General features: G+C 44.8%; 1 protein-coding gene across 2 annotated transcripts in view; it reads left to right on the top strand.

Moving 5' to 3' along the window:
• The first annotated feature begins 289 nt into the window (after positions 1-289).
• Positions 290-26797, top strand: part of LOC111949304 (ras-related protein Rab-32) — a 65257-nt gene continuing 38749 nt past the window's right edge. The window contains exons 1-2 of one of the 2 annotated variants that reach the window (XM_078935983.1): positions 290-864; positions 26573-26703. In XM_078935983.1, the coding sequence (XP_078792109.1) occupies positions 672-864; positions 26573-26703 (324 nt within the window). In that variant the 5' untranslated portion in view covers positions 290-671. The remainder of the gene's footprint in view (positions 865-26572; positions 26704-26797) is intronic. The other variant, XM_023966250.2, reaches the window with a different exon arrangement.

Here is a 26797-nt window from a genome sequence, read left to right as displayed (position 1 = left end):
AGTAGAAAATGAAAAAGCATTTTGAAGTATTGATTTTTCATTTTAATTTTGAGTAATTTGATGCAGTTACATTTTGAGCATACAATCTTCCATACACTCTGACCAATACAGTGAAGTTTTCTTTCTCTTTTGGAAAGAAACAACTGTTATATACTTTATGTTTTATCTGTGTTTATTTAGTTTTTTCATTCACAGTTCTTTATTTTAAATAAAATTACTAAGTTCATGCACACTGGGCTGCAGTAGCACACACAGCCACATTATGACAACTTGTGTGATCATTGTGATAGTCTGCACTTGTTACCACAGCTTTTTCTGTAGAAAAGGAAAACCTAACAGATGACTGATAACGGCACTTCTCCTTTTTGCGCCTGCACATTTACACTTTGCAACCTTCTTATTTTGCCTTCTTGCTTTTAAAGGGTGGTTTTGCACTATTTTTATTTTGCATAAATTCATGTAATCAAAAGCTACGTCCATTCAGACTCTGATCTCTCAGACCTACATGGCTTGAAGGGGCAAGTCTCTTATAAAGCAGCATTTGTACAAGAAATGAAAACTCCTTGAGAGCTACATTGTTTCCACCCCTCACTCCACCCCCGAAACTCACGCAGAACTAATAATTGGAGACATTGCTGCTGTGAGCTGCGCGTGAGCTCTCAGCCGCAGAAATGCAGCACGAGCGCCTGCTCAAAGTTCTGGTGATAGGGGACTTGGGGGTCGGGAAGACTTCCATCATAAAGCGCTACGTGCATCAGGTCTTCTCTCAGCACTACAGAGCCACCATCGGGGTGGACTTCGCACTCAAAGTGCTGCCCTGGGATCTCCCCACCGTGGTTCGGCTGCAGCTGTGGGACACGGCGGGTGAGTGTCGTGGTGCTTGGATCACGCTTTGTTGTGTAATAAGCCCGTAGCACTCTTTTTTTTGTTTTTGTTTTTTTAACTTAGCACCAAGACAGGCTCTCTGCAAGACTCACACTATTGTTCACAATGAAATAGTCATATTTGTTGGAAGGAAAAAGAAATCGAGATAAATAGAAATAAAAGATAATTAGAGTTAAAAGTTTACTGTTTTTATTAAGTGCTGTTTTATTATTGTTTTTATTTTTTATTTTCTCTCAATATTATCTTTAAGTAAACTCTAAAACCGTTCTGTAACAGACTGACCCAGCATATTCTTTCACATTCTTTTCTGGGACCTGCATCATCAAAGGAATGCATAGGGATCTTGCTTTTATACAAACGTCAGTACTTCAGTGATATAATCAAAGGATCTTCTGGCATGTGTCACCTCAGAATGTGACACATGCCACCTTCTCCAGATGCCTTTCTGACATAACCCTGTATTTTATCTTGGCTGGGGACCAGGAAGACCCATTTGGGCCCCCTTGTGGCTACAAAGTTAGGCAGTTGCGCGAAGGGTCTTGCCCAAAGGACCCATACTGGATGAAGCTCAGTGTGCCCCCATAAAATCAGCAATAGTTCAGTAATAATTTATAATCTGTTCTTTTGAGCTATCTTTATGTCTACTTATATGGAAGCAATTCTGTAGCATAATTAAAAAAAAAAGTCAAAACCAGAAATGCTTTTTCATTTTCAAAATGAAGCTGCATTTTTAAAAATTCAAAATTGAAATGAAAAAGCAATCCACCAAAATGCTTTTTTTCAACAGTGCTTATTCTGTCACTTAATTAAAATGATAATGAAAATGGCATTTGACATTTCATTTTCAAAAAGTTCTCTGTTAAATGTGTAGCAAAATTCATTTAGAAATGTCTAATTTGACAATTAAAATGGATTAACTGAAATGCCTTTTCATTTTCATAAAATGAAAATGAAAAATTAATGCTTCAAAATGCTTTTTCATTTCTACTTAAAAACCACTTATTCTGTGTCATGATTAAAACGAAAATGCAAAGAGGGGACTGCATTTTCATTTTAATATCCACCCTGTGAACATTGTCGCATTATTCAATTCGAATAAGCATTTCCAGCGGGGAGGCGGGGCGATGACGTCAGTGCTATCTCAGTGTGTCCAGCTGCTAAGAGACACATCCTAGGAACAGTGTAGCTTTGTGTTAGTGTCAGAGAAGAGTGCTTCGTGATGGTTGTGAACTTCTGATGATTTTAAACAGCTTCTCAGGACTACGTAGCAGCATTTCCGCCTTCTGCGGATGCATCGCGGTTCGTCGGAACCCCCCCCCGGACAAGCTTTTTTTCTTCGGACCGGCAGCCGCCTTCGCATAGCGGACCGCGAAGCCCTGCGACCCGAAGCTCCCGATTGCCGTAGGCGGAAGTGCTGCTACGATCTGAGAAACCATGATATGAATTTGTGTTTTCAGTGATGTCCAGAACAAAATAAAGGATGATGTAATTCCCACATATTTACATCCAAGATGCTCATTGCCCGTTCGGAGTTTTAAGTACCTCCACGGCTAATGTTTTAGCACAAATTAGCCTAATGCTAACCTGTCTTTCGGGTCCTCTTTGCAGTAAAGAAAATAGCACTGACCGCATAGATTTAAAAAAAATATGAGCGAGCAGGCCATTAATAATAATCACAACAGTAATAAAAGCACATTTAGAAGATAGTCTCATGCAGCCTCGCGCTGATTTTGCTGTTCAATGACAGCTGGATCCCAGTCAACAGCTGTAGGATATTTCCCCATGCTTAACGTTTGCTGGTTGGTCCAACCATCTATATTGTAGCAACGCTATGAAGAATGAGGCAGAGATAGGAACTTTGCAGAACTGGTTTCTTTTTATTGATCTCGAACAGTGTGACATGCAGTGGGGTCATTCTCCTCGCCCCCCTCCTCACTTACGATGCAGGACAAAATAAATCACCAGGGTAAAATAACTAACACCGAACGGAAGAACAGTCAGACATAAAACACATAGATTAAACCCACACACCCACTCAGATCAGGCCAAAACCAGCAGAAGAAATTGCATCCCATAATCCTTTGCGCTGCCAGATCTGACAGCAGACGAATGGGTGTGTGACCGTCACTACATAGCCCCCTTCTGAAGGGTCAGCTGTCCTCGGCGACCCTATCAACCACAAAGTCATTAAGATAAGCGGGGCGCCGGCGTGAACGCACTGGTCGTGCACAGTCATTTAAGGATGTGCTCGGCTCCGGCACGTCCAAGTCCCCACTAGTAGATCCACCTGCCGTTCCAATAGTCTGTGGAACAAGGGGCTGGTAGGGAGCCAGCCGGTCCTGATGAAGCACCACAGTTCGTCTCCTGTCCGGCACACGCACCCTGTAGACCACGTCTGACAGTCGGTGCAGCACCTCACCGGGCCCCCGCCAATGGCTGCTTATCTTGGGAGAAACTCCCTTTTACCGCTCAGGGCAGTACACCCACACTCTGTCCCCAGGTGAGAACTCCTGGCCCCGACACCAGCTGTCATAGGCCCTCTTTTGCCGCACTCCAGCACCAGCTTGTGCTCTGCGGGTGAATTCGTGGATTTCGTGCAGGCGGTCCTTGAGTCTGCGACAGTAATCCATTTCTCTTCCGCCCGGAATCTCAGGTTCAGGTGGTGCCCCAAACACCAAGTCCACCGGAGTCCGGAGCTCCCGCCCAAACATAATCGCAGCAGGTGTGCACTGGCTTGACTGACTTGACTGAACTGCAGTGCGATACGACCAGAGGGCCAAAGGCAGAAAACGGTCCCAGTCCCGCTGGTGGCGACTGGTCAAGATCGCCAGTTGTGTGGCCAGGGTTCGGTTAAAGCGTTCCACCAGCCCGTCGCTTTGAGGATGGAGTGGGGTGGTTCTTGTCTTTTGTATCCCCAAACGACGGCAAACCTCGCTGAAAACCTGAGACTCAAAGTTCCTGCCCTGGTCACTGTGGAGCTCAGCCGGTGCCCCGAAGCGGGTGAACATCTCCTCCACCAGTCTTTCAGCGGTGGTGGCCGCGCTCTGATCCGGCACAGCATATGCCTCAGGCCACTTTGTGAAATAATCCACAGCCACAATGACATAGCGGTTCCCTGCATCAGTCACTGGAAACGGGCCCAAGACATCCACCCCGACCCGTTCCATCGGAGCTCCTACCAGGTACTGCTGCAGCGGTGCTCGGGACTGCCGGGATGGTCCTTTCCGTGCGGTGCAGTCATCACAGCAGTGGACGTGCAGCTCCACATCTCTGCGGCAGCCTGGCCAGTAAAACCGCCCCCGGAGACGACGCAGGATCTTGGCGTTCCCAAAGTGACCTGCTCCGGTGGAACCGTGAACCAGTTGAAGGACCTGGGAGCGGGTCGCTCGGGGCACCAACAGCTGGAGGATGTCCTCCCCCCGATCCGGAACCTGCCACCGCCGGTACAACACCTCGTTGTGGAACTCGACATTAGTCCACTGGGAATAGTAGGACTTCAGCTCCGGACTCTGCGCTGCGACCTTATTCCACTCCGGCCGTTGCCCCGCCTGCAGCCAGCTCCTCAATTGAGCCAGCACCGCATCGGCCTCTTGCTGCTGCCTCAGCTGCTCTGGGCACAGCTCCGGAACATCTTTGGTCGTTGTAGCAGCCACAGTCTGGACATCGCCGTCCCGCTCCTCCTGGCGGTGACAGTAACGGCATTCTGCTGTCAGGCACGGCCGTCTGGAGAGCGCGTCGGCGTTGCCGTGGCAACGCCCAGCCCGATGCTGGATGTCGAAGTCGTAGCTTTGCAAAGTCTCCAGCCACCGGGCCACCTGTCCTTCTGGATGTTTGAAATTTAGAAGCCAGGTCAAGGAGGCATGGTCAGTCCGGAGGGTGAAGTGGCAGCCCTGCAGATACGGCCGGAAGTGTTGCACCGCTTGAACCACAGCCAGCAGCTCCCGCCACGTCACGCAGTAGTTCCTCTCGACACGACTCAGGGCACGGCTAAAATAGCCCACCACCCGCTCTCCTTCTTCCCCCTGCTGCGACAGGACTGCTCCGACCCCTGTATTGCTGGCGTCCGTGTCAACAATAAAAGGGCGACGGGGGTCTGGAAACGCCAGGACCGGTGCCGCTGTCAGCGCCCCTCGGAGCTGGTCAAAGGCGGCAGCGCAGGAATCAGTCCACCTGAACTGCTGTCCCTTGTTAGTTAGCTGGTGAAGAGGGCTGGCAATAGTGGCGAAGCCTCGGATGAAACGCCGGTAATAAGAGGCTAATCCCAGGAAGCTCCGCAACTCACCGACGTTGGTGGGGGCGGGCCAGTCCTTCACGACTGCCACCTTGGCTGGGTTGGTTGCAACGCCCTTCTCGCTGACCACATGTCCCAGGAACTCAGTCTCTTTGGTTAGGAGGCTGCACTTGGCTGGGTTAAGTCTTAGTCCGGCTTGTCTAATTGCAGCAAACACCTCCCGCAGATTATTCACAGCCGCCTCGAACCTGTCTGCATGCACCAGCAGGTCATCCAGGTAGACGATGCAGCGGTTCCGGGGCACGCCAGCCAGGACCCTTTCCATCAGCCGCTCGAACGTGGCTGGTGCGTTGCAAAGCCCGAACGGCATTACCCGAAACTGCCACAAACCTTGTCCGATGGTGAAGGCAGTCTTCGGCTTAGCATCGGGGGCTAGCTCCACCTGCCAGTACCCGCTCCTAAGATCGAGGGAGCTGAACCAGCTGGATCCGGTGATCCAGTCCAGAGCGTCGTCGATCCGAGGGAGGGGGTAGGAGTCCTTCTTGGTGACACTGTTCAGGCGCCGATAATCCACACAGAACCGCCAGTCTCCGTTTTTCTTTTTTACTAAGACAGCCGGTGCCGCCCACGGGCTACTGGATGGCTCGATTACTCCAGCTGCAGCCATCTGACGGATCATGTCCTCCGCAGCCTGGCGCTTGGCGAGCGCAAGCCTGTGTGGGCGTAGCCGGATGGGCGGGGCCGAACCGGTGTCTATGTGGTGCTGAACCAGCGCCGTCTGCGTGCAGTCTTCATCTTTGGCAGCAAAAATGTCCATGAAATCTGTAAGGAGATCCGGAAGGTGTCGGATCTGCTGGGTGTCTAAGTCTTTGCTGCTACGTTGCAACAGATCCTGCACTGCTTTCTTTGTCTCAGGAGATGTTTTGCTGGTGGAAGCTGCACTCACCGGAGCCATGAAAGCGCTTGGTGCGGCGCTGCTGGCGGCAGGAGTCGTTCTGGAATCGCCGCTCTTCCTTCTTCCGCGTTGGAGCATCAGAGTCTCGCCTCCGATGGTGATGGTTGCCCGGGCAGCATCAACGCAAGCCTTCCAGCGGGACATGAGGTCGAGGCCAATAATGCAGGGCTCCGTAATGTTGGCCAGCCAGAACTCGTGCACAATGTCCTGTCCTCCGGCCTGGATCCGCAGCAGCTTCCTCGCCACCAGCCCCGCTTTTTCTCCAGTCACAGTCATTAGCTGGGTGCCGGTGGGGGTCCATGATTCCAGAAGGGAACCAGCGGTGCCTGGCAGAACCCCCCGCCGCACAAGAGAGATGGTGGACCCGGTGTCCACTAACGCTTGACACCGTTGATCTTCCAGCTGGCAACTCAGATAAAATCCTCTGGTATACCCCAAACGTCCAACCAGAGTGCATCGGCCTTGAAGGGGCGTTGGTGGGTGGGATGGCAGCCCCTTCACCTGGTCATCCCGTTGCCGTTTCCCGGCGAAGCTGCTCTGGTCATTGGTGCTGGCGCAGGGCAGTTGCGTGCGATGTGCCCAGGCTCCCCACACCGGTAACAACGATCAGAGGAACGGTGCTGACGTCGGGAGGCCAATGGATGGCGCTGAGACGGCCGTGGCGTCGATGACTGGACGCTGAAGATATCTTCTGCCTCCTCCTTCTCATAGTTGACCATTTTCACGCAAGGCTGAGTGCCGGGCACCACACGTGAAGTGGAGAGGATGGCCTCTGCTCGTTCTCCTTCCCGGATTGCTTGCTCCAGTGTCTGCGGCGTGGCAGGCGGACGTGTTGGCGAAGCCGTTCAGGTGTGAGTCCTTGCAGGAACGCATGGAGAGCTAACTCTTCCTGCGCTCCTGAAGAAAATCGGGGGTAACCCCGCCGGACAAGTAGCTGAATGTCTGCAGCTAGGGCGCCTAGGCTCTCTCCATCACGACGGCAGCGACTGGTCAGCTGTTCTCTTTCGTGCGTCTCTGACGCACCGGCCGAACCGCCGTTCCAGGGCCGTGGTTAGGGCGCCCAGGTCCCGCTCCTCCGCAGGTGCCAGGTCCATCAGTATCTGCTGTGCTCGTCCTTCCAGGGCCAGCGCCAGGTGAGTGGCCGTTTCTTCTTCCCTCCATCCGTTGTGTGCCGCTGCAATTCGGACTTGCTTGAGGTACAGTTCCAGCTGATTAGTTCCGTCGTACTTCGGCAACTTGACAGTGGATTTGGGAACAGCAGCGGCAGCGGTGGCGAGTTGCTGCTCAGTTGAGCTGCAGAGCCGGGACCTGCCAGGAGTGTCGCTCTTCGGCGTCGTCTCCACAAAGCGTGGACGTCCGCAGCTTGCTCCGTCGGGGAGGCCAGGTTCTCTCCACTTCTCAGCCAGCCATGCTGCTCTTTCGCTGCGCAGTCGAGCGGTCTCTCTTTCCATTCTGTCTTGCTCCATGATCCCGTTTCTGACACCAATGTAGCAACGCTACGAAGAATGAGGCAGAGATAGGAACTTTGCAGAACTGGTTTCTTTTTATTGACCTCGAACAGTGTGACATGCAGTGGGGTCATTCTCCTCGCCCCCATCCTCACTTACGATGCAGGACAAAATAAATCACCAGGGTAAAATAACTAACACCGAACGGAAGAACAGTCAGACATAAAACACATAGATTAAACCCACACACCCACTCAGATCAGGCCAAAACCAGCAGAAGAAATTGCATCCCATAATCCTTTGCGCTGCCAGATCTGACAGCAGACGAATGGGTGTTTGACCGTCACTACAATATTCTAAATGTGCTTTTATTGCTGTGATTATTTTTATTTTGAAAATGAAAAAGCCTTTCTGTTAATCCATTGTAATTGTCAAATTAGACATTTCTAAATGAATTTTGCTACACATTTAACAGAGAACTTTTTGAAAAGGAAATGTCAAATACCATTTCCTTTATCATTTTAATTAAGTGACAAAATAAGCGATGTTGATGAAGAAAATGAAAAAGCAATTTGGCGAATTGCTTTTTCATTTTAATTTTTTGTCAAAAAATGCAGCTTCATTTTGAAAAGGAAAAAGCCTAACTGGTTTTGACTTTTATTTTTAATTACGCTACAGAATCGCTTCCATATACTTAAAGAAAACATGGCAGAAATATAACATGAAAGCAGGCAAATGACAAAATAAATCAGTTCAAATAAAAAAGCAGTTTTATCACTAATCAAAAACCTTCAGATATGAGCCAAGAGGCTCAGTCTCTTACGGGAGATTATAGGCTGTTTGCGAACGAAAAACTGGCAAAACTTTACAGGTGGTTTTCACGAAATATCAAAATCCACTTGGTACGGAGCCCGTGTCCTGACATTAAGATATTAAAATATTTCTTGTTCCCACAGATTAATATCTTGTTCCCACAGATTATTATCTCGTTCGCACGAAATACTATTCCGTTCCCACAAGATACTATTGCGTTCCCTCGAAATACTATTCCGTTCCCTCAAAATACTATTCCGTTCCCTTGAAATGATTAACTCGTGCGAACGCAATAATGAGTAATATGCAATAATATGTTCCTTCAAAAAAGGAACATAAAAAACAAAAATGATCACTTTATTACTGTCTCAATGAATATAAGAAAAATATCAAAAGATTTATGATAACTAGGCTGCTTTGTCATACGATAGCTCCTGGTAGGCTACTACTAGCTCCACCGCAGAGCTCTTTGATGTATGCCGGCATTTGGGCAACTGGCTGGTCGGTTGACAGACAGACAGCTGATGTTGTAGTTTAGGGTCGAATAGGAATAATAATATTCAGGACTTGTCTTTTATTAACTTTAGCAGTCAGTCGCTTTACATTCGAAGGCTATTAGGCTACATGCTAACTAACTAGCCGATCATTTATCTTGTTTTTAATTTACGTCATAGATTTACAGCAGATACCTTCACATTTCTGTCTGTCTGTGTCTCATTACATTGCATTGAAGACACGGAGGATGTTTAGAGAACAGATTTATTTATTTTAAAAAGCACAAAAGCATCCATCATATTCACACCTTCATTCACATCTGGTACGCCCTCCATCATCTTGCTGCAAAAGCCGCTTCCTGCTGCTACTTCCGTGTCTCTGTGAGCATTCAATAGGGGTAAAAATAAAAGCAAGAATGGTCGATCTGTTATTGTCTCGGCCGCAAAGCATGCTGGGAAACGGGACGTACTGCTATTGTTGTTATGCTACGAGCTAAAGGTAAGTGCATTAGGCGAAGCAGCCAGCTTAATATGATATTTTTCAGATTTTCATCGCGATCACAATAAACTTACCACATGCACAATAATCGCACGTTCTATTTTCCTGATGTCCTGTAAAGTGGCTACATGAGCCACAAGGGAACTGCAAGACAAACCTGCAGCTGCTCCTGTCTACGACCCTTCACAGGCTTGGACAATCCAAAAACCTCCAACACCCATACAGATTAACTCCCGTACCGGTGCATATGACTAAGCCATTTAGTGTTATACTTAACACTTATAAGAACAACAAGAACAAACATTAGGTGCAATATTGTAACTATAATCTGCACAAGATCTTATTGACATTATGAAAATAAAAGCTATTTTATACAACAATTTTAAAGAAATCCATCCATTTGTCACTACCAACTCCAAGTCCCTGGTTGGTCAAAGTTTGACATGGTTTAACTTACAAGCACATTCAATGGCTACTTGTGTTATATGTAGAGCCCAAAAATGGTTGCAGAAACTTGTGTAGGTATGTGTAAGTGCAAAATTTTTAACACAAAAGCCTGAAATGTGTGTACTCACTTGCTTAATTACATGGAATTCTCTATGAGAAGGGTCACTTTGGATAGCTTGATGTGTAGCTTGAGATGAAATTTAAACCAGTACTGTTTGCCCCAATGTACTAATACCCGATGTGAGGCAATAACTCCTGTTGTGGCTGCTGAGGGGCCACTGCTGGATCTGTTCACTGTGTGAACTGAAAGACTATTTAAAAGAGCATGATATTTTAATAAACCTCCTTATGAATTAAAGTAAACAGAAATAAAGAGAGAGACCAAAGTGAAATCCCTCAGCTGATGACAATTTGTTTTTTTAATTTAGTTTATTTCTGAAATGCCAAATTTAGGGTAATGGTCATCTCAAGACAGTCCTCAGAGAATGCAATAACAAACCAAGCAATAATTAACCCTTGTGCTATCTTAGATGACGTGTTCTCCCTACCATGACAAAGGTGGATAAAGGTGGAAAGACTTTGAGTAATCCATGGACACCAGTGAAGATCACAAATCATTGAAGAAAAAAGGTCCAGCGCACTGTCTAGTGGGTTTAGATGACCCATCTCCTAATGTTAAAGTGCCTAGGATAGCAGAGTTAATTATGGTCCTACAAAACATTAGTTGTTCATGCTATGTTATTCTGTTTAAAAATGGAAGACCAAGATGTTCTGCTTACATTTGGGAATCTATCCTGCTTTTTAAAATCTGTTTGCCTTTTCACATAACTGTCTGAGTGGATAAAAATGATTTTGCTTCATGAATTGTCGCTGTCGAGGCACAACATGTAACATCTAACAACAACTAGTTTCATGACAAAACATGCCTTGTGCAATGAACAGGAAGTTTCAGCTAAAATTTTACCTAACTCAGCATGGACATGTCACAATGAAACTGTCACAAGAACAGGCAGACGGCTGGTTCCAATTTCAGCAGGTTTTTTAGCCTAGCTCCACAAAGCTAAATCAGGGTCAGGCCGGCAGGGGTCAAAATCGAGCATGAAAACATCAGACAAACAACTAGAGATGTCGGGATCTAGGCGAGAGTTGGGGCAGGGTGCGGGCGGCAGGCAAACTAAATCAGGAAACAGAAGCTCACATGCAGCTATAACACTCATTAATGAAGGCACAGTGGTACAAACAATACTTTGCACTGAGTGAGGCTCAGTGCAGTGTTTAAGTATGCTGTGATTGATTGGGTGAATGAAAGACAGGTGTGATGCATCCAGGAAGTGTCACTGGGGTTGCTGGGAGATGTAGTGTGGTTTGAACCCTGGAGATGGTTCCCACTGGTGACCAGAGGGGGAGACAGAACTATGACTTCTGACGAGGAACAAGGCATTCAGGGCATTAATGCAGGACACCAAGGAAACGAAATGACTCACTGATCAGGGAGGGGTCAGGGATGTTATCAGCGGCAACCCAAGAGGGTTCCTCTGGGTCCAGGAATAAGAGGCAGGGATAACAGTATTTCACAGTCACACCATTAAGCCTGTGGAAGTCAATACACAGCCTCAGACCACCATCTTTCTTTTTGACAAAGAAAAAATCGGCTGAGGCTGGGGATGTAAATGGTCAGATGAAGCCCTCTGCTAAGTCCTCTCGGATGGAGGCCTGCATGGCCTCAGACTCAGGTTAAGAAAGCGGGAACACCTGTCCTCAGATGGGCATAGCTTCGGGCAGAAGGTTGATGACACAGTCGTAGGACCGGTGTGGAGGGAGCTGTGTGGCACGCTGCTTTTTGAAGGCCTCTCGCAAGTCCTCTTATTTAGCTGGCAACCTATCCATCTGTTCTGTCGCACTGATCTCTGTGAGGGTTGTGGCTGCAATCGACCTCAATGGAGCACAGTTTTATGACTGTTCAGCGGCCTGAAGGCAGTGTCAGGACAGTGACAGGACGTGAATAGGAGTAGAGCTGGGACGGTGTCGGATTTTTGATCACCGCTGTGATGAACCACCAGGGGGCGCGGTGTCGGGGTTAACCGCAGCCCCCCCCCCCAAAAAAAAGAAAAAAAACACTAAATCCCCCGGCGCCCGCATCAGAAATAAATACAATTAAAACGTAGAATTCTTTATTAACAAAAATCACAGTAACAAGTAACTACTACATATCTAACTAATGAACTAACTATATAGGTGTTGTAGATTGACTGTGACTGTGTGTGTCCGCGCGCTGCGTCATGTGTACGACTAGGAGGAAGGTGCGCACACGTGTGTTGGGGGTGCATGTTGATTCCTCTGCAGTGGACTGCTTGGAGCGGCATGCGAGCACAGGCTTCACCTATGCTCTCTGGTACAGACATCTTCTCAGAATATTATATATTGCCCAGTAATAAACAGACTTCAGACACTTTGTCCCCTTTCCGGTAGCCAAGAAGCCTGACACCCATGAAGAACGCAGGGCAGGAAGCTCCACCTTTACTTATAAAGACAAGTAACTTGGCGCTGCACAAAATAGTTACCAAACAAAAGATGTAGTGATATTCGTGGCAATCTAACAGCGCGCGTTCATGTTTGGTGTTACAGAGTGACTGAGAACAGTTCTTTAGTGCGTGTCGCGCGCACTTAAGAACGCACGCAGCTTGTAATGGAAATGAATACAATGGAAATTAATAATTACAACGCAGTAAATTTGTCATATTTCCTCGCGAGACTGAAACTTCTGTTGTAGAATGAGGATGTATGCTTCTGAAAGCGCGCGCCTGTGTGTGTAAAGGGAGCTGCGTGCCACGTGCAGCAGAGGCAGTCAGAGCCCGCGCCAACTAGAGACAGTTACAGGCGCGGTGGGATAGGAGAGAACAGTCTGAAAGAAAGAAGGAAAGTCTGAACACAGGACTAGCAGAAAAAGTAAATTATCAGCAAAGATGAACGTGTTTAATGTGTTTATTATACAGTAGTTCCAATCACGCACCATATGCAGAACTTTCACACAAAGAAAACGACAAAAAAAAAAGTGCGGTAATGCAGTTATCGTCACAGCCCTAAATAGGAGTTTGTGTTTTGACCAGTTTAAACTAGGATCATGCCTCTCCAGCCAAGGCAGACTGAGGATGATGGGACATTGAGGGGACTTGATGACGAAAAGGCAGAGAGACTCACGATGGTGCTCCGATGTGATGCCTGCAATGTCTTGAGTAGGGACCGGATCTGGCCTGACCCCAGGGGCCTTCCGCCTAGGGTGGTGACTACCACTTGAGCATTGCAGGTGAGCAAAGGGACAGCATGAGAGTGAGCTAAAGCCAGGTCAATAAAATTCCCTGCGGACACCAGAGTCAATCATAGCTTGAGTATCCACCATGGTTTTTAAAGCGTAGTGTAACCTGCAGTATAAAGGTGAGCATGGGTTCAGTCACCGGTTCTGCAGAGCGTCGTGGATGTCAATTGGGACGGGTGTTGTGAATGTGGCCTGGCTGGCCGCAGTCAAGGCAGAGGTTCTCCCGAGTTGGATGGGATTGCGACCGGAGCCAGCAGTCCCTGGGGAATAAGGTGAGACGGCTATGACAATGGCTAAGGTTGGGTTGAGTGACCACCGGGTTTTCAGCAGTTTCCCCTGTTTTATATGGAGGGCTATGAGTTGATCCAAGGATAATCCCTAGTCGCGGCCCATTAGTTCCCACTGCATTTCTGCGGTGAGTCCCTCATGGTAAGCCGTCATCAGCAAGCTACTAGTCCAGTCTGTGCATGCCACCAGAGTCCAGAATCAAAGCGAGTAAGCGCCTGCAGTCTGTCGCCCCTAGGCAGGATGCAGGCGGCAGGCAAACACAATCAGATACAGGGTCAGGAGAGAGAAGATCAGGTCCATATATAACAGGCAGAGTGGTACAAACAATTACTCGCACTGAGCTTCTTCTTCTTCTTCTTCTTGTGGGACGAGGGTGATTGAAGGAGCTGAGGAGTGATTTATTTATTTGCCTTTTCTGTTCTTTTTCTGTACTTTTTCACTTTGGTGTTATTTGTTAATGGTTAGGTTGTCATGGTTTCAGTTGGTTGTGTCTTGTTTTTCGTTTTAGTTCTTGTCCTGTCCTGTTTGGTTCTGTTTCCTGTTTTATTTTGAAAGGTTTCCTGTCTTGTCTTGTTTCTTGAGTTTTACTTCCTTTGGTCCCCATCAGCCCTGATCGTGTCCACCTGTGTCTTGTCTGCCCTGTCTGTATTTAAGTCTTGTCTCTGCCCTCCTCCTGTGTTGGTCCATTATTCCTGTTCTGTTGTTCATGTCTTGTCGTGCCATGTTCCTTGTTCTTTGTCTCATGCCACGTCACGTCACTGTGAGTTTTTGGTTTTGTCATCCTGCTCGGCAGCGTTTTTTGTTATAATTAAACCCCTTGCCCTTGAACCACGTGCCCCTGCCTCTGCATTCTGGGTCCTACCGGCTCTCGAGCCCCACCACCGTGACATAGGTGTATTGTTAGTTCTTTTATTTTGTTTCTTTTTGGTGTTTTGTGGGTTTTATCCCGTGGTGGGTGTGGAGCTTGTGGTGTTCTTCTGGACGCCATGGCCCTCACTTCACTTACCAGGAAACACTGCGTTAAAACAGGTGCCGGTGTGGGTACCGGATGTTCTCGGGGTCCTTCGGGGTCCTTCGACCAATGATGACGTCACACTATTTGATTGGCTGTAAGTTGCCACGACCAATGAGTTAACATTGCTAAGTTTTTTTTTTTAAACTTTATTGACAATTGCGGTATCATACATTAACAATGACATTAACGTTAACAACGAACAATAACAATGTAATGAATATTGCTTCGAAAATCAGTCACCATTGCCAAACATAACATATTAACATAGAAAATAAAGAATATAGGGGAAAAAAAGAAACAATGAACATAACACACAAATAAATAAAAACACAAGTAAAATAAAATAAAGGAACATAGAAAAAATCTAAATAGTCTAATACTAGTTAAGTTAGGGGTACTCGTGAAGTTTGTATTTCTGAACAAAACTAAGCAAATTCAAGCCATTCTTCTTTTTCATATAATGAAGTGATTGAAAGTAAAAACAGAGCTCTTTATTAAATGTTATAAAAGTGGTTTGGTCTTCAAAACTTGACCTCACCAGGATGGCGGTGCTCTCCTCCCATGAGGAACCACGTGATGTCTCCTCTAGTAAAATAACTCATTGGAAGGACCCCGAAGGACCCCGAGAACATCCGGCAACCCGAGAACATCCGGTACCCACACCGGCTCCCTGCACAGCGTGGAGGATGTGGCTCTGGCCGTGGGGGAGGTTATCGGGCATGCTTCAATTAAATCTGCTGCTCGCATGAATGGAGCCGTTGCTTTGTTTGTGGAGAGGGTGGAGCAGGTGAACACGCTGGATGAGAAGGGCATTTCCATCAATGGCGTGTTTGAAACCATCACGCCGCTCTCTCAGCCGGCGACCAATATCACGCTGTCTAACGTCCCTCCGTTCATTAGTGACGAGTTTCTGGTGCGAGAACTGTCCAAACACGGGAAGGTGGTGTCAACTGTGCGTAAAGTGTTGTCAGGTTGTAAGTCCCCCCTGCTGAAACACGTCGTGTCTCACGTTCATGATCCTCAACAAGAAGGAGGAGGACTTGAATTCTGTCTTTAAGGTGCGTGTGGATGATTATGACTACGTGCTTTTTGCTACTTCTGCCTCGTTCAAATGCTTTGGTTGCGGCGATGAGGGGCATTTGGTTAAAGCTTGTCCACACCGCGCCGTTTCTGCCTCGGGGGGCGTGGCGGCGGCAAGTAGCACGGATGACGGTCAGCGTGGGTTGCGCGCTGATCGCCCCGCGCCCGTGCCGCGGAGCGCCGCTGTGGTTGAGGGTCCTCCGGAGGAACTGGCAGCCTGTCCTGAGCCCGTGGTGGATGGGCCTGAGTCGGTGGGCGAGCCTGATGGGACCATGGTGAGTGGGGAAGGTGTAAGTGGATACGGTCAGGTGGAGAATCAGGTGAGTCAGGTTGCAGAGGGGGGGTTTCGGTGGAGGGTGTCATGAATGTCACTGAGGTGGTGGATGCGTTGGAAGTCGCTGGTGGGGCATCTGGGCTGGATCCTTCCTCAGCTGTGTGTGTGGATGTAGGGGCGGTGGAGCCCTCTGAGCGTTTTGGTTCGGGTGTGTCTGGGGAGTGTGTGGTGGGTGACGACGAGGCGTGTCTGGAAGGGGGGATTGATGACGTCGATGCTGAGGCGCGTGGATCGGTTTTTCAGGTTTTTAGTGAGTGTAAAAGGCTTTCAGGTCTCTTCACTCTTTTAACATCTGTATTTGTTCTTTTTAATGTGATGTTTTCCGTTCGTTGTTTTATTTATGGGTCCGGGTACAAGCAGAAAGACAAAGAAAAATGGCAACTGCTTAATTTTATTGTTGGTGAAGCGAAGCTTGCGATTCACGTAAGCAGGAAGCGCAAAATAGCGGGCGAACCTCTGGCTGATGCAGTTCGTATCTGGCGCTGCAATGTCCGTTCCAGGCTGAAGCTGGAATTCTCCTTTTTGAGACTGTCGAATCGTTTGTCTTGTTTTAAAAAGATCTGGTGCTTTGACAATGTTCTATGTCGTGTGTCAAATGGTGAAACATGCTTTGCTCCTTTTTTATGTGAGTGATTGGTGTTTTTTTCTTGTCTGTGATCCTTGAATAAATTGACGTTTTAAAACTCAAAACTCAAACTCTTCTTCTTCTTCTTCTTCTTCTTGTGGTTTAATTGGCGGGAGGCACCGACGTGAAGGTGCATTACCGCCACCTACTGTGTTGGAGTATGGGTCAGAGTGGGGACTACCTAATCAAAAGAAAAAAACAAAAAGAAAAATAAACTAAATTCTCCTCAATAATCTGGTCGTGCTCAAAAAAACCTTTAATCACACCATTTAAATTCTCCTCCCCTCCCAAAAGCTTCTTCAAACTCAGCCATTCACCCTCTATCAACCGTACTCTTCTCTCCAGCTGTCGTCTTTCTTCCCCATACAATTCACAATGACACAGAACGTGCTCCACTGACTCTTCCCCTTTCCCACACTCACACAAACCAGTTGGGTGTTTCCCTATCAAATGCAATGTATTATTTATACCAGTGTGTCCCATCCTCAATCGTGATATTATGCCGTGATCTCTGGTGTTTACTCTGATATTCATACCACTCCCTACTTTGTCTTGAATACTAAATAAATGCCGACCTCTCCTCTCCCTTTCCCATTGTGTCTGCCATTTTTTCATAATAGTAATACTAATTTCCGTTCTCCCTAAAGGAATTTCCATCTCTATACCCCGTTTCAACGCCCTTTTTGCCAGAAAATCAGCCATTTAATTTTCCTCCACTCCCCTATGTGCTGGTACCCACATAAATCTGATGCTTATTTTCAATTTTTCAATTTTTCCAACCTGAACAAATTCTCATTAATGTCATATAATATATCTGATCTGCTATCAGAAGAACAAGATTTCAGAGACATCAAAGCTGACAATGAGTCTGAACAAATTATACCATCTCCAATTATATTCTGTTCTAACCAGTGTAAACTAAATGATATTGCCAACATTTTAACAGCAAAAAACAAAAATCCTTTGACGTCTTAATTCCGACATATTTTCCCAATGTAGGGATACAGAAAGAAAAACAGTTCTCATTGTGTCTGGGTCTTTAGATCCATCTGTATATATTGGAATAAATGAAGCATGGACCGTGTCTAACCTGTCTGCTGTTATTTCATCCCAGTTTCCCTTCCCTCTGCTACCCTCAATTTTCATGTGGAGATAAAAATCCGCTTGTACAGTTGGAAAAACCCAGGAAGGAGTGGCTGGGTACAAAAACGTCTTAACTAGGGTTTTACCATGAATGTTTGCTTCCCTCGCTAATCTATCTAATTTCCAAGCAACACTTTCGTTTGTCCCACTACCACTTTCCCAACAAGGAGCAAATAGCTCTCCTAACCATGTGTTCTACACCTACACAACCCTGTATTTTCACCCAATAATTAAGGAGCAGGCTTTAATTCTGAGATTCAATGGTAGATCCCCCATTTCAACTTGTAATGACACAGCACAAGTTTACCTCAGAGCCCCACTACATATTCTCAACGCCTGATTTTGGATGACCTCTACCTTATGTAACAGCGTTTTGCATGCTGTATTGTAAACAATAATTTGCTCTGAGCTTAACTCACTGCAGTGCTGAAGTATGCTATGGTTGGTGACGGAGTCAGGTGTGCGGCATCCAGGAAGTGTGAGTTGGGGTTGCTGGGAGCTGTAGTGTGGTTAGAACTCTGTGGACGGCTCCTACCAGTGACCAGAGGGGGAGACAAAGTATAGAATTCTCTTTTTTTTCCAGACTTCTGACAGGTGTAAGCTTGGTCATGATTAAACGATTTGGGTCACACAAAAAAGTGCTGATTTATGTTTCATTACAGTACTTTAATTATTTTTGCAGAGATTTTTTACAATACATTTTACAAAATGTTTACAATTTTCATAGTTTTACACAAATAACTCAAATTTGTTGTAGTGTATATAGATAAAAATGAATAGGTGATAATGAGGTAATCTGAACAGTTTTGAACAATCTACACATGAGAAGAAATAAGACTACTTCAATTCTTTGTGCACACATTCATGACTCTTTCTTATGTTTCATAAGGAAATTTGTTTATATTTGAGCTCATCTAAATAATAAAAAGTAAAAATATAAGAGTTTCCAGTTTTGTTCATGATAGGCTACTTTAAACTAGAACTCCTACACTGTCCCCCCCCCCCCCCCCCCCCCACACACACACACACTTTTTTATTGTTCTTAATATTTGGGCAGAACATCAGTGGTTGTTAGTAAATTTCAGCAGGAGTCCATTATTTAATGTTTTTCTCTGACTGACTCAAAAATGGTGAATGTAATATCATTAAAAATGTGCTTAAGTTGAACTTTCAATCAAATTAAAAAGTAATAAAAAAGGGATGATTATTTACCAAGGAGCCCGGGACCTGACATGGATAAAATAAATAATAAAAGTGTTCCCACAAATTAATATTCCGTTAAGACTGAATAATTAATGCGTTCATTTATCCTGTTGTCTTTAAATGCACCACAGTTACAGGGACACGTTGATTGGTCGAGATGCATTATGGGATATGTGTGATGCATGATGGGATATGTAGCATGTAGCCTTCAAACGTTTTTTTTTTTTGATCGGAACTTCTTTTTTCACTGTGCGGTTGTCCTGTGGTATATCACTTTTTAAGCAGCCAATCAGGGTTGATTATTAACCTGGACCATGGTATAAAACATGGTCATATACTCTTGGACGACTGTAAGGTAGGGCTTACATTTTACTTTTCTCTGAAGAAATGTAATGGTGTAATTTCAGAAACCAGAGCTGGTTTAGTGTTCAGTGAAAACATGATAGCTGTTTAGGATAAACTTTCAATGACAAGCCGTTTGAGGCCACAAAGTCTCACTTCCCCCTTTAACTTATGATAAATAAACTGCTGTGTTTTTTTTTTGTTTGTTTTGCATTAATAAAATATAAAGTAAAATTTATTTTACGCATTGTGTATTTTATGTTGTTGTGCATCTCAGCCATATTTCTTAGAGGGCCTATATCATGCAAATTGAAATTTTTGAAATTTGTTATAATGTTCGTTCCTCAAAAACAACCCCAAAGCATTATTTGACTCCAGTCACGCATCTATCAGCATTACTCTAAAACCATGCTCTCAGGGGGGTATCCGAGGGGGGTATTTCAGAAAGCACGTTTAAACTACCCTGACTTTAACCCTGAACTCTGGCTGAAATCTGCTTACTATGGGTATGTCGGTTCCAAAACACCGGATATGAGTTAGTGTAATTACGCTCGACTTGGTAACCCGGGATAATGCGCGTGCAAGGGACGTACATAAAGACATTCTCAATGGATCGCCAATTTCCGGAGTTACCATGAAAACGCGTGGTGAACAAAATAGAGCGCTATACTTTAGTGAGACAGAGTCGGAAATTTTAGTGACGGCGTATGAAGATTATACGCCCATCAAAAAAGTAATACGGCTGCATCAGCAAAAGAAAGAGTTTTTGCTTTCTATTTTCATTTTGACGCATATATATGTATCCAACTTAAATTAATTCAATTGGTAACAACTCAATATTTTTTTAAAACTCAAATTTACACATTTATCTAACTAAATGTCATGTTTCTCCAATTCAATTAAATGTTTTTCCGTCTTAATTTATTGTACTTCTTGAACTCTCATATGTCTAAGTTTGAGCCTGCAGATATACTCAATTTTATAACAATAATATGAATGAAACAAAATGGATTCTCAATATGAAACAGGATAACATTTACCACATCTCCAACTTTAACATTACATAACTAAGAAGTAGGGCTGCTAAATAAACTCATTATGCTCTCCCTCCCTCCTACTCATGGTGCAGAAAGAATTAAATATAACAAAGTCCATAAAAGGTCCAAAAGGTTGAATGTCAAAAACCAAGGCTGAAGGAGTGTGGTTAGAATACAGAACGAGCTGACACAGAAAGTGGAAAGACTGTCTTTTAAATATAGTCAAGTTGATTAGCAAAGTGTAGGCAGCTGTGACAAATCCCCAGGAGCAAAGCAGAATGGGTGGAGTCACAGCCAGCAAAAAGACTAAAGACCAGATGAGAACCTCAAATAACCGTACTAACATACATACCATGACATGACCCTCTCTTCTATGTCTGGCTACCAGGCGGATAACAAGGTTAGTCAGGATGATTACATTGAAACTGGGCAATGAAGTCTTTTTCCAGTATATGGCACTGAGGTACCCACTGATAATCAGCTGGACCGTAACCCTCCCAGTCAACTATGTCTTGGAGACCCCGTCCACTCTTCTAGACTGGGCCTCTGTCTTTAAAACATGGTACAGGTGGGTCCCCAGACCCAGACTGAAGATCACAGTCCCTTGCTCTTTGAAGTTTGCTGATGTGGAAAATTGGTGATATTTTGACAACACGGGGGGAGATCTTGCAGGGAGCCCCAGATCGAGAGATATTATCAGTGATCTTGTATGTCTTCCATTTCTTAATACTTGTTCTTTTCTTTACACCAAGATTCTTATGGATTGCATATTCAGTTTTCCCCGCCTGATAAAGCGTATAAAAAATTGCCAAACCCAAGAAAACACTGGAGTTGCTTACGCAAAGTGGGAACAGGCCAGTCTAGAAAAGCTTGAATCTTGGCAATGTCCATTTGCACATATTCTGGAGTAACTTCATGACTAAGAACGTGGTTTTAGTGGTATGAAACTCACATTTCGCTGCTTTTTACAATAAAGCTGGTTCTCCAGGAGACACTGCAGGACAGCCCTGTTGTGTTGCACAGGGTCTGGAGAGAAGATCAAGATTTCAACAAGATATACAAATACAAACTTGTTAATCACATCCTTGGAAATTTTATTGATTAAACACTAAAAAAACAGCAGGTGCATTACTGAGTCCAAAGGGAAAAGGAGTGTTGAAAGCAGTTTTCCATTCAGCACCCTCTCTTATGCGCACCAAATAGTAGGCGCAGTGGAGGTCCAGCTAGATGAAGATCATGGCGCCTTTAACAAGATCAAAAGCCGTCTGTAACAGAGGATGGGGGGTAGGTATTGCTCACAGGAATATTGTTCAAACCCCCGTAATCGGTGCAAGGGCACAGTCCCCCCTCACATTGGCCAACAGAAAAAAAAACAGCCCCTGCGGTGAAGAAAAGGGTAGAATGATGCCAGCCTGGAGAGTCTCCTGCAGGCATTGGTCAATGGCTTCACGTTCTGGAGAACACAGGGGACAGATGTTGCCCTTTGGTGGTTGGCATCCTGGAAGAATCTGTATGACACAGACAAGTGGATAATGTGCAGGGAGGGACTGAGCCTGAGCTTTACAGAACACATTGCTTAAATCATGGTAGACAGTGAGAACTTTACTGACATCAGAAAGCTCTGGGCGAAGAGAACCCTGATTAGGAAAATGTACTGAATGGCGGCTCCATTCACGCAGTTCAATAAGGAAAGAATTTAATGCTTCAACAGGAATATTGAATTTGCTTACCGCTTCTTGGAAAATGAGATCTCCATCATATAGCCTTTTAAAGTATCAAATTCCTCCTGGGGCTGTTCATGTGAGACCAGGAGCCATGTTGGTGGCTGTTAGGATGGAGAAAAAGAAAAAACACAACTAACCGGGTTTCTTCTGGTCCTGGAAATTCCTGAACAGTTGCGGAGGAAATTACCTGGCTGTCCCCAGTAAAAAAAAAACACCCAACCTCATGCACCTCCGACGATCAGCAGGGGAGAGATGTTCTGATCCTTAATTGATTGATTCCAAGGAAGGAGAAGAATCCGAATGAGGAGCTCGAGAGACGGACGGCTCCAGCGGAGAAAACTCTGGCAGCGATAAAGAGAGAAGCTTTAAGAACTACATTTTTCTCATACGCGTTCCCTTGTTCCGCCAGATTGATAAATCCTTTCAGTTCTGCCGCAACCTCCCTTGCCACGAGCTCATCTTTGAGTGCACTGGAGAGACTGCACAGAAAGATGTCCACTAGTGCCTCGTCTGGTCTGCGGATGCTGGCAGCCAAAGTCCAGAATTCCACAGGATAGTCCACAACGGTGCAGGCTCCTTGTTGGAGGCAGAGCAGCTCCGAGGCAGCTGCTCGATGTGGCGTAGTTGGATCAAATGTACCACTTATGCTAATTCTGGCATATTTATGTTTTGCTATTTTGCTATAGTTTATTATGCTAAAACATTGATTAATATGCACTGTCCTAATTTAAATAAAAAAACACAAAGTGAGAGTCTGGTGGGAAAAGCTTGAAAAGAGGTTTGAGCCCGGCTCCTCTGTCCCCACTCTGCCAAACCCCATTGCTTGGCCCATCCCATCAGGAAACTCAGAGCAAAGGCCACTTTGCTCTGCACGGAGGGAAACTGACTTGGACTGAAGACAAAGTGAAGCTGGCATGAAGTGAGAAACGCCCAGCAGCCCTCAACCGTCCCATCAGACTTTCAGGTGTGCCCGACTGGACTTGTCAGGACGGAGACGTGCTCCAGTTGAGCGAAGCTGCTGTATGGCTGACATACAGCCACCCACATTTTGGCTGATAATTCTTCAGCTAATGGCAGTGATTCTCCTGCTGGGTAGTGATCTGATGTTCTATATAAAGGCTTTGAAGAGTTTGTTGAGTAGTGGAGGAGTTTTTATGAAGAGCGTATCGAGGCTTGGTTAATTAAGAAGAGAAGCTGAAAATGATGACTATGAAAGAAGATCCACTCCTGGGCTGTACCACGTGACTGATCCACCCTGCTGATCCAGACCAGCACCTTTTTAATCAATCATCAATCTTCATTACCATAGCACTTTTTATAGTTGGTGACAAAGAAGTTCTGTACACCAAGAAAAATACTGTAAGACAAGCAAATAAGATTATAGATAGGGTCACCCCTCCCCCAGAGGGGAGGGCAGGGAGGGGATGTTTTTTGTGTCCACTAGATGTTCTACTAGCACAAATAAAGCTTCTTGAATCATTGCACTGGAATGAACCAACTGGATGAAAAGCTTCAATGCTTCATGAAGCTTCATCTGCCCATCACTACCTCTGGGTTAGACACGGTTGGCTCGTAATGTCACAGTTTGGCAAGCAGGAAGAAACCCAGCTGCAGGGAAGTACCGCAAATCACTATGTAACAAGTCCAAAAGGTTTAATGACAAAAACCAAGGCTAAGGGAGCATTTACAATACAGAATGAGCTGACACAGAAGGCTGAAAGAGAGTTCCTTAAATATTGTGTGGCTGATTAACAATGGAAAATGGGTGGCGTCAAAGCCAGCCTGCACAGAAACAAAAGACAAGATAAGAAACAAAAATAATCATACAAACATACACAAAATGACCCAAGAACTGTGCAGAGAAGAAAACCGAAAATCTACATTTGAAAAAAAACCTCAGAGTTAGGATTTAGAAAATCCTCGCCACACAAATTGTCATCAGACTGCACGGTCCATAATGGGTTGTCTAAAAAAGGTCTATGGTTTTGTAACTTACTACATTTTTGCACATTTTTTATGCCTTTATTAAACCAAGAAATTATAAAATTATACCTGAACTTTATGCCTAAACCAAGTTTGACAGGTGATAGCATTGCAATATGCAGACTACTCAATACAATATTTAACATCAGTATAAGGATATAATAGGGGAATTATTGTGTCGGAAACCACATATGTCGGGGATATCCAAAGGAAGTTTTCAAATGGTGGCAATTTTGTGACAAGGTCTGAGAAGTGGTGATTTTCACTTTTTCCACAATATGGAAAATGGAAACTTTTGTTTGAGCAATGTTCACGAAATTTGACTCACATGACGTCAGCTCGAGTCTACTATCACCACAGAAGTTTTGCTGACCCTTGACCTCGGGAAAAGGCTGCCATCTTGAATTAAAAGAAAACAGCTTCAGATACAGCTACAAACGAAAACTCGTCCTAGGAATTTTCATCCATCTTCTCCTATCTTTTTGAACACAATCGGGTAGCTACTGTGCAAAAAATGTTTGAATTAGAAGTTCTAAATTTTGAACGGCGTGCATTTGGCAAGTTCACATATGTTGCGATCATAGCTAGTTTGCACATTTTTTATCGGAATGTCCTCAACATGATTCACTGGCTCAGGCTGAACAAAACAATATGGCAAACTACTTGAATACATGAAGTTTTTGCATTACAAATCTTCTCAAAAAAATGTGGACCTGAGAGCAGCTTAAACTGTAGGCTCCTGTCTTTCAAATAGGGCTGATAACTTCATGTGGGAGGAGCCCCTCCTGGTAATGATGACATCATAGTGGTTAAAACCATAAAAAAAATTAATGGAGCAAAAATTTCCTAGAAGGCTTCAGATTTATTTTTTTTGAATTCACAAACATAACCAATGCGCACCTGTTGGGGATATTCAAACAAAGTATTGCAATTATTATGGGATGGCTACATCAAATACAGCTTGGCAGTCATTTTGGGGCAAAGTTTGAAATTTGGTGGTTTTCACATTTTTCCACAATATGGGAAAAAGAACCTGTTTTTCGTGTGATTTTTGCAGAATTTAACACACATGCCGCCAGCACAGATGCTGGCTCAGAAAAATATATTACGTAACCCTTGTGCTATCCTAGGCACTTTAACGTTGGGAGTTGGGTCATCTAGACCATCTAGACTGTGTGTCGAACCTTTTTTCTTCAATGATTTGTGATCTTCACTGGTGTCCATGGGTGAAATCTTTCCATCTTTATTCACCTTTGTCATGGTAGGAATAACACGTCAATGTAGGGGTGGGGTCATGTAAGATAGCACAAGGGTTAAGATGCTAACCGCGGAAGCACTGCCAGCTGTGATAACAGTCAATACAACATGGGGGGGCTTTTGTGATGTTGACAAAGAATGTCCCTAGGTCAATAACTGTCAACACACATATTAATGAGCCAAACCTCTGTGACTCCCCAATTTTGTCTCTGTCAGGCTGGTCAGAGCTGCATGTGACAAGATGATGTCAAATCCAGTTTTTCCAAAATGGCGGCTTTTCTGTTGCATTTATCTCCATAGAAACCATTTTATGTTGTGGTCGCCTGAGGATTTTGAACACATTGAAGTAAGTGTCAGAAGAATCAGCAAAACAAAATTTTGGGATATTCTTCACAACAGAGGTTATCTGTTAACCACGCCCACATTCCTAATATAATCATACCCTATGTGAGTGTTTTTCAACCAGTGTGCCGCGGCACACTAGTGTGCCGTGGGAGATGGTCAAGTGTGCCGTGGGAAATTGCCTTCATTAACTGATCTAAAAACATTTCCCATCTCCAGGATATCAGCTCTTTGTTCATCCAAACAGGCCCCTGATAAAACACTGAGTAGTTAGGAATATAAAAGATCATAAAATTATTTTTTCTTTGTGTTTATTGGATTTTATTCAAGACATTTTGATAAGAATGACTGTACCACGATTTAGCTGCATCTAAAGCTGTTTGCGGAAAAGTCCCGCCCCTTTAACTGTCTCCACAAATCATTCTTGAAGGCTTAATCACATGTCATCAGTCTGACCAATCAAAATTAGTTAAAGTCTTCACTTCCTAGTTTCGATTTAGCTCAAAAAGTCGCTCAGTTCGAACAAAAATACCAGCTAAAGCTCGTCTTTAGCGGTGTAGCTTTTCACAGAATCCGGTGTCAGACCGTGGAACAAGTGAACAAAACAATGAAGCTCAGAGACGCTTGTCTGTCTACGGTTAGCGGATTTTCGGCACTACATCTCCCATGATGCATTGGGTTAAAGTGACTGTCTTAGCGCACAATGAGTCTCTCCTCTTAACGTCTTAAAACAACGAACACACATCAAACAGTTTTTGAATCTTTTAACTTAACTTTTAATACATCTTTTAGAAAAAAAACAGCTGCAGCTTCCAGCTTTTTCTGCAACAATTATCATATTATATGAGATTGCAGATGGGCTGTAGATCGATACAGACTATGAGCTTTTCCTTTTTTTTTTTTTTATGGATGCTGGTGTGCCGCCGGATTTTTGTCAAGGTTAAAGTGTGCCGTGGCTCAAAAAAGTTTGAAAAACACTGCCCTATGTCAATTAGTTTAACACTTGCCAGGAGTTTATGCATTGAATTTTCACAGTTAACTGTTAATAATGTGTGAGTAACAGCCTCAATGAAGTGGGACAGATTTGTTTTTTCCTGGTTTCTCATTTTATAAGGACAAGAGCGCTATGGAAACATGACCCGCGTGTACTACAAAGAGGCAGTCGGGGCACTAGTCGTCTTTGATATGACCAGACTGTCCACATTTCAGGCTGTCCTAAAGTGGAAAGGGGATCTTGACTCCAAGGTGAGTAAGACTCAAAGACCCACTCTGATGAAAATGGTGTTTCGGTGTTTTAACATATTCTGTAGTTTTTGTTTTTTTTATCACGGTATAAAGA

The sequence above is a fragment of the Oryzias latipes genome, chromosome 18 (genome assembly GCF_053564925.1).
Source record: "Oryzias latipes strain Hd-rR chromosome 18, Olatipes_Hd-rR_3.1".
In the NCBI taxonomy this organism is placed as follows: Eukaryota; Metazoa; Chordata; class Actinopteri; order Beloniformes; family Adrianichthyidae; genus Oryzias; species Oryzias latipes.
This window is presented reverse-complemented; position numbering and strand designations above follow the sequence as displayed.